General features: G+C 48.2%; 3 protein-coding genes across 3 annotated transcripts in view; 2 read left to right on the top strand and 1 right to left on the bottom strand.

Annotated features, from left to right (window-relative positions):
- Positions 1–14,739, top strand: part of LOC117551382 (protein NLRC3-like) — a 143,422-nt gene that overhangs the window by 5,088 nt on the left and 123,595 nt on the right. The gene's annotated exons all lie outside the window — the stretch shown is intronic.
- The window catches only part of LOC117551378 (NLR family CARD domain-containing protein 3-like), a 79,214-nt gene that overhangs the window by 46,433 nt on the left and 18,042 nt on the right, over positions 1–14,739 (bottom strand). The gene's annotated exons all lie outside the window — the stretch shown is intronic.
- Positions 3,203–14,481, top strand: LOC117551379 (NLR family CARD domain-containing protein 3-like). The gene is made up of 6 exons (XM_034224246.1): positions 3,203–3,425; positions 8,364–10,167; positions 10,271–10,444; positions 10,512–10,685; positions 11,061–11,107; positions 12,640–14,481. The coding sequence occupies exons 1-6, from the start codon at positions 3,389–3,391 to the stop codon at positions 13,191–13,193; spliced, it is 2,790 nt and encodes a 929-aa protein (XP_034080137.1). The 5' UTR covers positions 3,203–3,388; the 3' UTR covers positions 13,194–14,481.

The following is a 14,739-nucleotide window of genomic DNA, read 5'->3' as shown; positions in this document are numbered from 1 at the left end:
TGGTATTATGAGCGTTGTGGTTCAACGGTTCAACCGATCTGAATGGCTTCCTGAAGCAGTCACGTGGTATCGACAGGCAGCGAGGCTTCGTTTGTCATCGATGACGTCACTGGCACAAAACGATACAAGCCTCGATACATGCTTCACAAAAAGCTTCGGGGATTACTCGACACACGCTCCGAAGCCTCGGCGCAATACGTAACATCACTACTTCACACACCGTAACTTTACGAACCGACCAACGATATGGGCCCAGCAGATCCGTTTGAGCAGGAACTAGTGGATTATACCTTTTCTTTGTCTGACTGCGCTCATCGATGGATAGGAGCGGTCAGGGTTCAGCAGCTCTGGCAGATGCAGTCCACCTTACGCTGAGGTATCAAGATTTGGTTAAATTCTTACCGGCCTGGCTTTTGGATTACCTCACGGTTTGTTTTCCCGATCCTGATAGACCCAGGTCTCCAGATTCCCTTTTTGATACCACACGCATCGGTGTGGTCCGTCTGGCGTCAGCCCCTGCTTCTCACCCAGTGTTTGCTACAGTCCAGGAGCCATTCGCTGGTACTCGTCTGGCCTTTGGAGGTCCACGGAGCCTCCAAATGGCTCCTAAGAGGAGTCGCAAGGCCAGGTTAGCAGCACAAGCCCAAAAGGCCATGGTTCCAGAACCAGTTCAGCCCCCAGCAGCCATGGTTACAGCCCCAGTACAGGCCCCAGCAGCCATGGTTTCAGCCCCAGTTCTGGCCCCAGCAGCCATGATTCCGGCCCCAGTTCCGGCCCCAGCGGCCATGTTTCCGGCCATGGTCCCGGCCCCAGTTCTGGCCCCAGCAGCCATGGTCCCGGCCCCAGTTCTGGCCCCAGCAGCCATGGTTCCGGCCCCAGTCCCGGCCCCAGCAGCCATGGTTCCAGACCCAGTTCTGGCCCCAGCAGCCATGGTTCCAGACCCATTTCTGGCCCAAGCAGCCATGGTTCCAGACCTAGTTCTGGCCCCAGCTGCCAAAGTCCCTTCTCTGGTCCCCCCTCTAGTCCCTTCTCTAGTCCCTTCCCTAGTCCCTCCTCAGGTCACTTTCCTAGACCCTTCTCTAGACCCTTCTCTAGACCCTTCTCCAGTCCCACCTCTAGTCACTTCTCTAGTCACTTCTCAAGTACCAACTCTAGTCCCTTCTCTAGTCCCTCCTCTGGTCCCTTCTCTAGTCCCTTCCCAAGTCCCTTCTCTAGTCCCTTCTCTAGTCCCATCTCTAGTCCCACCTCGAGTCCCACCTCGAGTCCCACCTATAGTCCCTTCTCGAGTCCCCTCTCAAGTCTCCTCTCGAGCTACCTCTCGAGTCCCCTTTCGAGATACCTCTCAAGTCAACTCTCAAGTCAACTCTCAAGTCTCCTCTCGAGTCCCCTCTCAAGTCTCCGTTCAAGTTCCCTCTCAAGTAATCTCTCGAGTCTCCTCTCGAGTTCCCTCTCCAGTCCCCTCTCCAGTCACCTCTTGAGTTCTCTCTCGAGTCCCCTCTCAAGCCCTCTCTCGAGTTCCCACTCAAGTCCCTACTCAAGTACCGTTGGAGGTTCCGCTGGTGGTCCTGCCAACCCTTTGTCCTGTCCCGTTGGAGGTCCCGCTGTCTACTCTCCTGCCGGGGGTCCTGCCAACCCTTTGTCCTGTCCCGTTGGAGGTCCCGCCGTCTACTCTCCTGCCGGGGGTCCTGCCAACCCTTTGTCCTGTCTCGTTGGAGGTCCCGCCGTCTACTCTCCTGCCGGGGGTCCTGCCAATCCTATGTCCTGTGCCGTTGGAGGCCCCGCCGACTACTCTCCTGCCGGGGGTCCTGCCAACCCTGTGTCCTGTGCCGTTGGAGGCCCCGCCGACTACTCTCCTGCCGGGGGTCCTGCCACCCCTGTGTCCTGTTCCGTTGGAGGCCCTGCCGACTACTCTCCTGCCGGGGGTCCTGCCAACCCTTTGTCCTGTCTCGTTGGAGGTCCCGCCGTCTACTCTCCTGCCGGGGGTCCTGCCAATCCTATGTCCTCTGCCGTTGGAGGCCCCGCTGACTACTCTCCTGCCGGGGGTCCTGCCAACCCTATGTCCTGTCCCGTTGGAGGCCCTGCCGACTACTCTCCTGCCGGGGGTCCTGCCAACCCTTTGTCCTGTCTCGTTGGAGGTCGCGCCGTCTACTCTCCTGCCGAGGGTCCTGCCAATCCTATGTCCTGTCCCGTTGGAGGCCCGGCCGACTACTCTTCTATCGGGGGTCCTGCCAACCCCATGTCCTGTTTCGTTGGAGGCCTCGACATCACATGTCTCGCTGGGGGTCCTGCCAACTCCTGGTCCTCTTCCGTGGGGGATCCTGCCAAAGCCTGTCCCACCGGCTCCGGTTCCTGTCCGGCCGACACCGGGTCCTGCCCGGCCTCCGGAGCTGTCCCGTCAGCGCTTTCCTGCCCGGCCTCCGGAGCTGTCTGGTCTTCACCCTCGAACCCGGCCGCCTGAGAGCCGCGGTCTTCACCCGCGATCCCGGCCCCCTGACTCTTCCTGCCGCTGCCCTCGTCCTCGAGCCCGGCCGCCTGACTCTTCCTGCCGCTGCCTTCGCCCTCATGCTCGGCCGCCCAAGTCCCCCACCTTAGACTCTGCCTTGCCCCCGGGCCGTCCGCCCGAATCCCCCTTTTTGAACTCTGCCTTGAACCGTCCGCCCGAGATCCCTTCCTGGTCCTCTGCTGTGCCCCTGGGCGGTCAGCTCAGTCCCGTCCTCCTGACCCCCTCCACCCACCCTGGTGGCCTAGTGAAACGGGAAACAACAAGAGGTCTGGAGGACTGGCCAAAAGGAACAAACAGAAGGAGGGAACCCGAGCCAGCCACACCACGGGCCGTAGGACCCAGAGCCCCCCCCCCAACCAGAAATCAATCATTAAGGATCACGTCTTTATCATGAATTGTGTAACTTGATTGCTTTGTGAGAATGAGCCACACACATCAGCATCTGAGTGTGTGTGTGTTCATGCTGGATTATATTATTACTTTACCAGGCATTGTATTTGTTGTTCTTGTGAACACAATGCAAACATTAAATCGCTGAACACTCGAGAGAAGATATTTTCTACGGGTAGGAACAAACGTCAGTGTAGCTGTGAGACATAAACTGCAAGTGTAAGGCAGGTTCACGATCTGATGTTGACTAACAGTTAAAGTTTACATTTGATTCTGTTCCAGCTGCTGGAGGAGAACATCGTTACTTTTGTGAAGAGCGAGCTGAAGAAGATCCAGACAGTCCTGAGTTCAGATGACCCAGAATGCTTAGAGAGTCAGAGGGAGGATGAGGAGGTGTTGGACGGTGAGGATGAGGAGGTGTTGGACGTTGAGGATGAAGAGCAGAGGAGGAGCAGAGAGGCCTTTCTGAACATCTCACTGCACTTCCTGAGGAGCATGAAGCAGGAGGAGCTGGCTGACCGTCTGCAGAGCAGTAAGAGGGTTTAACACATTGAACACGATGGAGAGGGAAGATGGGAGGAGTTTCACTTTATAAAACTTTGTCTTTAATCAGTGCATACGCTTATTGGTTTCTACTGGTACTAAAACATTAATTAAGGAAGCAACAACATGTTGCGCTCTTAATATTTTTGTTCTGGGTACATTACTAATAAACGGAGCTGAACAGTTAACTATGATGATATGAAACTTGTTAATGTTCCCGATTAATCTCCAAACATTAGCGGGCTAAAAAAATAGCGCAAATGAATCACTTCACCAAACTTTATGTTTTTTGTTGACACTGATTCTACCATTCAATTCAAAACCTTTATTTATCCAGGTAAAATCCCATTGAGATCAATGATCTCTTTTTCAAGGGAGACCTGCAGCAGTAGGTTCCACAAGAAGACATAAAAACATAAACAACAGAACAACAAAAGGACATCATACAGCAACATTTACAGGGATTACAATTTACATATCTATCCACATGTACAGGTACCAACAGCATCTGATTGTGTAGCATCCAACCGAGCTTTAAAAACATGTAGTGGTGCCAGATCCATGAGTACATTCTGCACCCAATCTTTCAGTGTGGTGTAAAGCGCCGGTTTCCTGAAGTCACACAGGACTTTGAGATAGCGGACAGAGCTGTATATGTATGTTGAGAAAGCAAATGTTCCAATCATACGGACCAGACATCAGAAAGACTTCACGCTGCCAGCTCCAGAGCACAATGCCTTCGTAATGTCTGATTCGGTACATGTGCGGGTGGAGCTGTCATAGTTGTACTTTGAGGAAGTGGGCATGGTGAGTTTGTGTTAAGCACAGACCTTATAGAGTGGTGCAGTGATGAGTCCTAAAACCCGGAAGTGGGTTAGCGTTTTTTTACACAGTTTTTTTTAACATGTTTTTGGAAAGTAGCTGAACTAAGGTCTGTGGTTGAGACACATTGAAGAGACGGATCACGTTTTGTTCTACGACATTAAATCATCAGCAGTGACCCCACTGGAGATTTCTGAAGAGTTGACGTGTCTGAAAAACGATGGTTATTACCAAGTGGCTGAATAGGACTACAGACGATGAGGAGGACGTTGTACGTCATTACGGCGAACACGTGAACACTCCTCTAAGTTAGTTTCTATTCTGCTTGAAAGCAAGTCCCTGCCTCCTGCAAAGTGTTCAAACAAATGCTTCAACTCATTCCATTTAGAATCTGTGTGTTTGAATATGGATCTGAAGTTGGCGTGACGTTGAAGTCGTGCTGCTGGACTCGGCTGTAGTTCCTTTATAGCATAACGTTAGCATTTTGCTTCTGGACATTAGATTTATGATTTGAAAATTATAAAAGTAGGTACATGTGGAGATTATCCGGCTGAACAAAACGTGCATCAAACAGGTTAATGTTTACAATATTCCAAAATCCAGTGGAGAAATCCCATTGCTTTTTGTCAAGGGAACCAGCAGCTTATTCAGGGTCAGGTTACACAAATATGTCATCACTGCAACACTCTATAACAAGGACCTAGGTCTTTGTTTACATTAGCATCGCTAACACTCAGAGCTAACACAGTACTGGAGAGAGTATGTGTAAAAAAGCAGGAAATAAAAAAAGGAACTCACCTTGTGGTAAACCTGAGAGAGAAAAATAGTTTGAGCTCAATACTGTTTCTGTTATAATCCTTGATGTGGTTTGGAACATGATATGATGTTTAATCACGGCAGCATTTAGCTGAGAATCTGCAGAGTTATCAGCCTTTATCTCTGCAGCTGTGCTCCAAAGGGGGCGGGGCCAGTAGCTATATCAGATAATCAGCCATTGTCTAAAGGCCCTGACACACCAAGCAGTCACCAGAGAACTCGCCGACTGTTGCGTCGGCGAGTTCTCCTGCGTCTTGGCCATGTGTCGCACTTGAACACACCGCAAAGACTTCAGCCGAGCACGTAAGAACTGCGCATGCATGAGTGGCAATAACTCTCCTTACCAGCAGGTGGCGGTAGTATGTATTCGTCATTCAAAAGAGGCAACAACCAGAAGACAGAGAAGAAGAACAGACTGCGTGATCTAAACAAACAACAAATAGCGTGTGCGTTCCATTTTCAATCTCGTCAATCGAAAACATGTTTCGTGCGGCACTGGAGCTATCAGCCATTGGAGTGTTGCTTGTGGAAGACATTCTCAAGCAACCGTTTCACTTCTCATGCTCTGATTCGCTAGCTGAACAGCCACACAGAGTGATTTATTTGGCCGACACGCTTCATCGTCCGACTAACGAAAACGGCCGATTTCGGCCTGGTGTGTCAGGGCCTTTACAGGGCTTAAATAGAGGGATATGAGGGATGCTTGTTCCAACTTCTGCCTCCAAACTCTGCTGCAGAAACTCTCCTCTCTACTCTCTCATCCTCTCTGGACTCGCTCTGTCCTCTCACATCTCGGCAGGCTCGTCAGTCCCCTCCTGCTCCCTGGCTAAATGACGCACTGCGTGCTAATAGAACCATCCTTAGGGCAGCAGAGCGGAAACGGTGGAAATCCAAACACTGTGACGACCTCCTAACCTATCAGGCTCTCCTCTCCTCTTTCTCTGCTTCGATCTCTCAGGCAAAAAGCACTTTCTTCAAAGATAAGATCCAATCTTCCTATTCCAATCCCAAAAAAATATTTTCTATCTTCTCCACCCTCTTGGACCCTCCAAAAGCCCCTTCCCCCTCCTCCCTCCTGGACCCCCCCAAAGCCCCTTCCCCCTCCTCCCTCCTGGACCCCCCCCAAAGCCCCTTCCCCATCCTCCCTCCTGGACCCTCCCAAAGCCCCTTCCCCCTCCTCACTTCTGTCAAGCGACTTTGTTAACCACTTTGAAAAAAAGGTTGATGATATTCGCTCTTCTTTTTCTGACTCACCTTTACTCACCGCTGGGTCACCAGACCTTCCTTCCACCAACACACTAACCTCCTTTTCCCCTCTCTCTCCATGTGAGGTTCTTACCCTCATTACCTCTGCCCGCCCTACCACCTGTCCTCTGGACCCTATCCCTTCAAACCTCCTTCAGACTATCGCTCCTGATATTCTACCGTTTCTCACCCATTTCATCAACACTTCTCTAACTTCTGGTCACTTTCCAAACAGTCTCAAGGAGGCAAGAGTAAACCCTCTCCTAAAGAAACCCACTCTCAACCCGTCTGATGTTATAAAATACAGGCCTGTCTCTCTCCTCCCGTTCCTGTCTAAAACACTTGAACGCGCTGTCTTTAAACAACTCTCCTGTTATCTCAATCAGAACAACCTTCTGGATCCACACCAGTCTGGTTTCAAGGCAGGTCACTCCACAGAAACTGCTCTCATTGCTGTCACTGAGGAACTGCACACTGCCAAAGCAGCATCCCTCTCCTCTGTCATCATCCTGTTGGACCTGTCTGCTGCATTCGACACGGTGAATCATCAGATCCTCCTTCGCACTCTCCAAAAACTTGGAGTTTCAGGCTCTGCACTTTCCCTCCTCACCTCATACCTCAAAGACCGTACCTACAGGGTGACTTGGAGAGGGTCCGAGTCCGACCCTTGTCAATTAACTACAGGGGTCCATCAGGGCTCTGTTCTTGGTCCCCTCCTCTTCTCCCTGTACACAAACTCGCTCGGATCAGTCATTAGCCCGCATGGTTTTTCATACCACTGCTACGCTGACGACACCCAATTAATTCTGTCCTTTCCCCGCTCAGAGACCCAGGTCGTCGCACGCATCTCTGCTTGTCTAGCTGACATCTCTCAGTGGATGTCTGCTCATCACCTCAAGCTCAACCTTGACAAGACTGAACTGCTCTTCCTTCCGGGAAAAGATTGTCCCACTCTTGACCTGACTATCAACATCGGCACTTCAGTTGTTTCCCCGACTCAGACTGCAAGGAATCTGGGTGTGACCCTAGATAACAACCTGTCCTTCACTGCAAACATCGCTGCTACAACCCGCTGCTGCAGATACACGCTTTACAACATCAGGAAGATACGTCCCCAGCTGACTCAGAAAGCGACTCAGGTTCTGGTCCAGGCTCTCGTCATCTCATGCCTAGACTACTGCAACTCCCTCCTGGCTGGTCTACCTGCATGTGCCATCCGACCTCTGCAGCTCATCCAGAATGCAGCGGCTCGTCTGGTCTTCAACCTTCCTAAATTCTCCCACACCACTCCGCTCCTCCGCTCCCTTCACTGGCTTCCGGTAACTGCTAGAATCCACTTCAAGACACTGGTACTTGCTTACCATGCTGCGAATGGATCTGGCCCTTCCTACATCCAGGACATGGTTAAACCGTACACCCCAGCACGTGCACTACGCTCTGAATCAGCCAAACGACTCGCTACACCCTCGCTGCGAGGGGGACCCAAGTTCCCATCGGCAAAAACACGTGGGTTTGCTATCCTGGCTCCAAGATGGTGGCATGAGCTCCCCTTTGAAATCAGGACAGCAGATGGCTTGCACATCTTCCGGCGCAAACTGAAAACTCATCTCTTTCGACTCCACTTCGAGCGATATAATTACTAACAAAGCACTTATATACTAATAAAGGACTGGCTTACCTAAAGCCAGTTGAGTAGCACTTGAAATGTTTGGCTCTATGAAACCTGATGTACTTATATGATTCTGTTTTCTTCAAGGTTGTGTCTTCTTGGTCGAATGTACTTATTGTAAGTCGCTTTGGATAAAAGCGTCAGCTAAATGTAATGTCTAAAATGCAGGATCTGTTTGGTATTTTGAGCAAAACACATAATAGACATGATTTTTTATATATTTGTATATATCTGAGACCCATAATATATGCCTAAAAATAGCATGATAGGAGATCTTTAAGATACTCCGTCGGTAGTCACTTTATGTGCTGAAGAAAGTTACTCACTGTAGCATCTTACTTACTTTTTAATTTAATTTCTTGTTTGTCCATTCAGGAACTGCTGCTGCAGTCTGTCGACGTAAACTCAAATCCACCCTGAAGGAGAGGTTCCAGTGTGTGTTTGAGGGCATCGCTAAAGCAGGAAACCCAACCCTTCTGAACCAGATCTACACAGAGCTCTACATCACAGAGGGGGGGTCTGCAGAGGTCAATGCTGAACATGAGGTCAGACAGATTGAAACAGCATCCAGGAAACCACACAGACCAGAAACAACCATCAGACAAGAAGACCTCTTTAAAGCCTCACCTGGAAGAGATGCACCAATCAGAGCAGTGCTGACAAAGGGAGTGGCTGGCATTGGGAAAACAGTCTTAACACAGAAGTTCACTCTGGACTGGGCTGAAGGCAAAGCCAACCAGGACATCCAGTTCATATTTCCATTCACCTTCAGAGAGCTGAACGTGGTGAGAGAGAACAAGTACAGCTTGGTGGAACTTGTTCATCACTTCTTCTCTGAAACCAGAGACGCAGGAATCTGCAGGTTCGATCAGTTCCCGGTCGTGTTCATCTTTGACGGTCTGGATGAGAGTCGACTTCCTCTGGACTTCCTCAACACTGAGATCCTGACTGATGTCACAGAGTCCACCTCAGTGGATGTGCTGCTGACAAACCTCATCAGGGGGAAGCTGCTTCCCTCTGCTCGCCTCTGGATAACCACACGACCTGCAGCAGCCAATCAGATCCCTCCTGAGTGTGTGGACATGGTGACAGAGGTCCGAGGGTTCACTGACCCACAGAAGGAGGAGTACTTCAGGAAGAGATTCAGAGATCAGGAGCAGGCCGGCACCATCATCTCCCACATCAAGACCTCACGAAGCCTCCACATCATGTGCCACATCCCACTCTTCTGCTGGATCTCTGCTTCAGTTCTGGAGGAGGTGTTGAAAACCAGAGAGGGAGGAGAGCTGCCCAAGACCCTGACTGAGATGTACAGCCACTTCCTGGTGGTTCAGTCCAAAGTGAAGATCATCAAGTTTGATGGAGGAGCTGAGACAGATGCACACTGGAGTCCAGAGAGCAGGAAGATGATGGGGTCTCTGGGGAAACTGGCTTTTGAGCAGCTGCAGAAAGGCAACCTGATCTTCTATGAGTCTGACCTGACAGAGTGTGGCATCGATATCACAGCAGCCTCAGTGTACTCAGGAGTGTTCACACAGGTCTTTAGAGAGGAGAGAGGACTGTACCAGGACCCGGTGTTCTGCTTCGTCCATCTGAACGTTCAGGAGTTTCTGGCTGCTCTTCATGTCCATCTGACCTTCAACACCTCTGGAGTCAACCTGCTGGCAGAAGAACCAACAACCGCCTGGCTGCCTAAAGTCTGCAGACCCAAACCTACACTAACACATCTCTACCAGAGTGCTGTGGACCAGTCCTTACAGAGTCCAAACGGACACCTGGACTTGTTCCTCCGCTTCCTCCTGGGTCTTTCACTAGAGACCAATCAGAAACTCCTACAAGGCCTGCTGTCAAAGACAGGAAGTGGCTCAGAGACCAATCAGGAAACAGTCCAGTACATCAAGAATAAGATGGATGAGAATCTGTCTCCAGAGAGAAGCATCAACCTGTTCCACTGTCTGAATGAACTGAATGATCGTTCTCTAGTGGAGCAGATCCAACAGTCCCTGAGATCAGGAAGTCTCTCCACAGATAAACTCTCTCCTGCTCAGTGGTCAGCTCTGGTCTTCATCTTACTGTCATCAGAAGAAGATCTGGACGTGTTTGACCTGAAGAAATACTCTGCTTCAGAGGAGGCTCTTCTGAGGCTGCTGCCAGTGGTCAAAGCCTCCAGGAAAGCCATGTAGGTGGAAGGATGAATGGAATACAAACATTATCAAATGTGTTTATGTGTCATGGAGGAGAAATAATACTTTATTTGTTTATCTTTTTAATTAATCCTTCAGGCTGAGTGGCTGTAAGCTGTCAGAGAGAAGCTGTGCACCTCTGTCCTCACTCCTCAGCTCCCAGTCCTCTAGACTGAGAGAGCTGGACCTGAGTAACAACGACCTGCAGGATTCAGGAGTGGATCTGCTGTCTGCTGGACTGAAGAGTCCACACTGTGAGCTGGAGACTCTCAGGTCAGTATTTAAAGTTTACCCCGTAAGCTTTTATTTGCTTAATTTAACGCTGTGTGTGTGTGTGTAGGCTCTCAGGCTGTCTGGTCACAAACAAAGGCTGTGCTTCTCTGACCTCGGCTCTGAGCTCCAACCCCTCCCATCTGAGAGAGCTGGACCTGAGCTACAATCATCCAGGAGACTCAGGAGAGAATATGCTGTCTGTTCTACTGGAGGATCCAGACTGGAGACTGGAGACTCTCAGGTATGGAGAGACAGACAGCATGAAGAACTTCTTGTTTCTCTTAATTCTGTTCAGAGAAGTTTTAAAGCCTGAGTAAGAATACACTGATCCCTTAAAATCTTATTGAATGGAAACATTTATAAGTAACATTCAAATTGAGGAAGTAAAATCATTCTCATTATTTATCAGGGATGTGTTGGTTCTCTACTTCGGTCCTTCTGTTTTTGACATTCATAGTGACCATTTGATTTTTATTCCAGAACCACCAGTAGGATCAAACCTCTGTTGTTCAGGGAAATATCTGAACTTTAGTGCAACACACGAGAACACCTGTTCTCACACCTATATGATTTATAATGCATTAGAAAGTCATCCTGACTGTGTTTCTTTCTCCAGAGTGGACCATGGTGGAGAGAAGTGGTTAAAACCAGGTCTGAGGAAGTGTAAGTGTGGATTCATGTTGACTTATGATGAGAAGAAATAAACAACATCAGTCCACAAACACAGAATAAGATTGAAGAAGATTGAACTTATTGTCATTACGTAGTACAGGTACTATGCAACGAAACGGTTTCTCTGCATTTGACCCATTCTAGTTTTAGGAGCAGTGGGCTACCATTATGTACGGCGCCCAGTGTAGGGAACGGTGCCTTGCTCAGGGACACCTCGGTAGCACTTGGTCTTTCCGGGACTTGAACTGGTGACCTTCCAGTTGTCAAGTCCCTATGGACTTCGCCACCACCGCCCTTGAAATAAAGCTTTCATATTGTCTGATGAGAAACTGCAGGGTATATGCAGGAATCCTGAAGTCAAATTGAATACCTTTAAGATCCTTTCCATACATTTTAAGACCTCATCGCAACTTCGAGTTCTAACCGGTTACATTGGCGACACACTTTACCTTACATTTACTATATTGATTGTAAGATAGTAACGGAGCCGCAGTGGGCTAGCTCCGGGACGCCGGCTGGAGCTAGCCCACTGCGGCTCCGTTAGCTCCGGCGGCCACCACTGGGATAATTAGGTCCCCTATTAACATTTGCTCCCGTTTAGCATTATGGGCGTCTAGCCATAGACTATAAAAGTCTTACCCAAGGCTGAATCATAAACTAAAATGTATATGTATGCATAAAGGGTTACGTCCTTAGCTGGCTAATAAGTAACAAGCTAAGCTACCAAGCACACAAACACCTGCGAACGGGGTTAACATGTATAATATTATCATTTTAGACTTCTTGGAAGTTCTGTTAGTACATTCAAGCGCACAGCACAACATTTTAATTGTCTGGTATTTGTAACAATATTCCCTAAAAGGCACAATCACCACGAACACGGCTAAAGGGTCAAGTACAGTACTATGACTAACTAACGTTGTAGCCTCTATGGTTGTAGCCTAGCAGAGTGGACAAGTTGCTGTTAGCTGACAGTGAGGCATGTACGTGCCCATCAACGTGACCACGCCCTAATTTATGCAAAAACTTTAAGACCTAATATAAATAAAAGGGTCGTGTTAGAAAACAATTCACTCACAGATTAATAATCATGAAGGTGGAATCTAACTATATCGATAATAATATTTATTGCATCCATGGGTAGAAACATGTTTTTTTCTGCTGTAAAGTTGGGCATTTTAACATGGGGGTCTATGGAAATTGCTCCTTTCTGCAGCCAGTCCCTAGCGGCCCATGTATGAACTGCAGTGTGTTCCCCCCGAAACGAAACTTAAAATAAGAAGCAGCATTGTATGGCGCGCTATGCATGGGGCCACCTTGAGGGGGTTTCCAGAGATGTTGTTTCAGTAAATTAAAGGGTGTTTCATGTTGTTGTCGTTGCTGTGGACCTTCTTAATACCTTGGAAAATGCCGTTTAATACTTTTAATAGCCTTAATTTGCGCTAAATTGATTTATCAACTTTTAATACTTTTTAAGACCCTGCGGACACCCTGAACTGCTGCTGTGTCTTTCTCTCCATCAGATGCCTGTGAACTGGAGCTGGACACAAACACAGCACAAAGAAACCTCAAACTGTCTGACAACAACAGGACGGTGACACGTGTGAGAGAGAAGCAGCCATACCCTGATCATCCAGAGAGGTTTGGCTTCTATCATCAGCTGATGTGTAGAGAAGCTCTGACTGGTCGCTGCTACTGGGAGGTCGAGTGGAGAGGAGGGGTTGACATAGCAGTGACTTACAGAGGAATCAGGAGGAAAGGAGGCAGGGGGGACTGTTGGTTTGGATGCAATGATCAGTCCTGGAGTCTGAGCTGCTCTGGTGGTCGTTACTCTGTCAAGCACAATAAGAGAAGAACATTCCTCTCCTCCTGCTCCTCCTCTCTCTCTCCTCTCTCTCCTCTCTCTCCTCCCTCTACTCCCGTTTCTTATCCTCCCCCTCCTCTTCCCTCTCCTCTCTTTCCTCCATCTCCTCTCTCTCCTCTCTCTCCTCTCTCTCCTCCCTCTACTCCCGTTTCTTATCCTCCCCCTCCTCTTCCCCCTCCTCCTCCTCCTCCTCCTCCTCCTCTGGTAGAGTAGCAGTGTATCTGGATCATCCTGCTGGCTCTCTCTCCTTCTACAGAGTCTCCTCTGACACACTGACCCACCTCCACACCTTCAGAACCACATTCACTGAACCTCTGTATGCTGGGTTTCGGATCTGGTCACATGACTCCTCAGTGTCTCTGTGTTCTCTGTAGGAGAAGTGGTTTAAATGTTGTACAGAAGGCTTCACCTTGGTTAACATTTGTTTCAATGATTGTGCGTAATTGAAGAGGCATTTAGTTTTTCTGCTCTGTATGTCTGTGTAACGGAGAGGATCTTAGGAGACATATAGATCTCAGACTCCATTAGCTTCCTCATTGGTGAAGCACATTGGTTGCAACACATATGAACATTGGATATGCATTCCTGGGTCGCAGGAAAATATATATAGGCAATAATACAATAAGTAAGATTTAAAACATATGTTTCTTGTTACAAATGCAGTTTGTTAACCTTATAATTGAATACACATATATAGCGTGAGCAGGGCCGTATCCAGGATTTCCTAAATACCGAGGTCCAAACATGTTAGGGGGGTTCGGGGGATACACCCCGAGATTTTTGGGATTTTCATGATCTAGTTGGGTGCTTTTTCAGTCCTGTGGGGGGTCACACATTGGATAATATATTGATTTCAAATCATGTCAGTGGGCTGACAATGTCAGCATCAATTATTTTTGAAAGTGTAATACATAAGAATTATTTAATGCTTGTTTGTTATTTTGCAGTAATGTTTGTCATTGTTTAACGTCTTCATCTTAATTGTAAGCAATGGTACCTCCTAAATAGTGGGGCTATAAAGGCTCTTAGTGCCATTGTTGGGTTGGTACAGGTTGGTTACAGTCGGTGGTGTTGCAGAGTTCAGCAGGCCTGGCTGTTTGCCATGCCCTTGTAAATAGGTGTAAATATAGTGAATAGTGTAAATAAATGCCCACGCTGACAGTTGGCTGGATGTTCTGCCTCCTTACTGTTGGTCGACCGCTCATAGGTCGACCTAACCGTCTGAAACAATCTCCCAGTAATTACACATTTTAATATTTTTGTAAAGTATTTTTAATTGCTTTGTTGTTGAATGTGATGTAAAGTTAAACTTGCCTTTCCTTTGCTGGAAGAAATATTAGATCTCTTCCTAAAAATAGTGAAATGATCTCCTTGGCGTTGAGCTAGTTGTGTTCAAACCAATGTGACTTATATTCAGTTTAATAACGCTTTGTTTGGAGCAGCATCTAATAGCTGCTAATAATCGATGTATTCATTGTTCAATAAAGGTTTGAAGACAAAACATGTGTCAATGATCTCATGAATTCAACTAGTGTTTTTTTCACCCAACATTTTTCAAAACATGTAAATAGTTTTAAATTGTTACAAAGGTCTAACTTAACGTAAAAGCTGTTAGAAGTGCTTGATGCTCGCTGAGATGCAGGGAAGTTACAGCCAATGAACTGCATGGAAAATGAATATTTAAAGCTCTTTTCGAGTATTTGCCAACTCCTCTCGTCCACCTGGAACATCAAGCAGGACAAATGTCAAGTTCTTATAA

Source organism: Gymnodraco acuticeps, unplaced genomic scaffold (genome assembly GCF_902827175.1).
Source record: "Gymnodraco acuticeps unplaced genomic scaffold, fGymAcu1.1, whole genome shotgun sequence".
Classification (NCBI taxonomy): domain Eukaryota; kingdom Metazoa; phylum Chordata; class Actinopteri; order Perciformes; family Bathydraconidae; genus Gymnodraco; species Gymnodraco acuticeps.
Note: the sequence above shows the minus strand (reverse complement) of the source record. Positions and strands in the feature narration are given on the sequence as shown.

What these genes read in the sequence shown, in the direction of transcription:
- LOC117551379 (XM_034224246.1), top strand. Translation starts at nt 3,389, where the DNA reads ATGAAGCAGGAGGAGCTGGCTGACCGTCTGCAGAGCA. An exon ending in AAAGCCTCCAGGAAAGCCAT is followed by an intron (nt 10,168 to 10,270) that starts GTAGGTGGAAGG and finishes TTAATCCTTCAG; the next exon opens with GCTGAGTGGCTGTAAGCTGT. An exon ending in TGTGAGCTGGAGACTCTCAG is followed by an intron (nt 10,445 to 10,511) that starts GTCAGTATTTAA and finishes GTGTGTGTGTAG; the next exon opens with GCTCTCAGGCTGTCTGGTCA.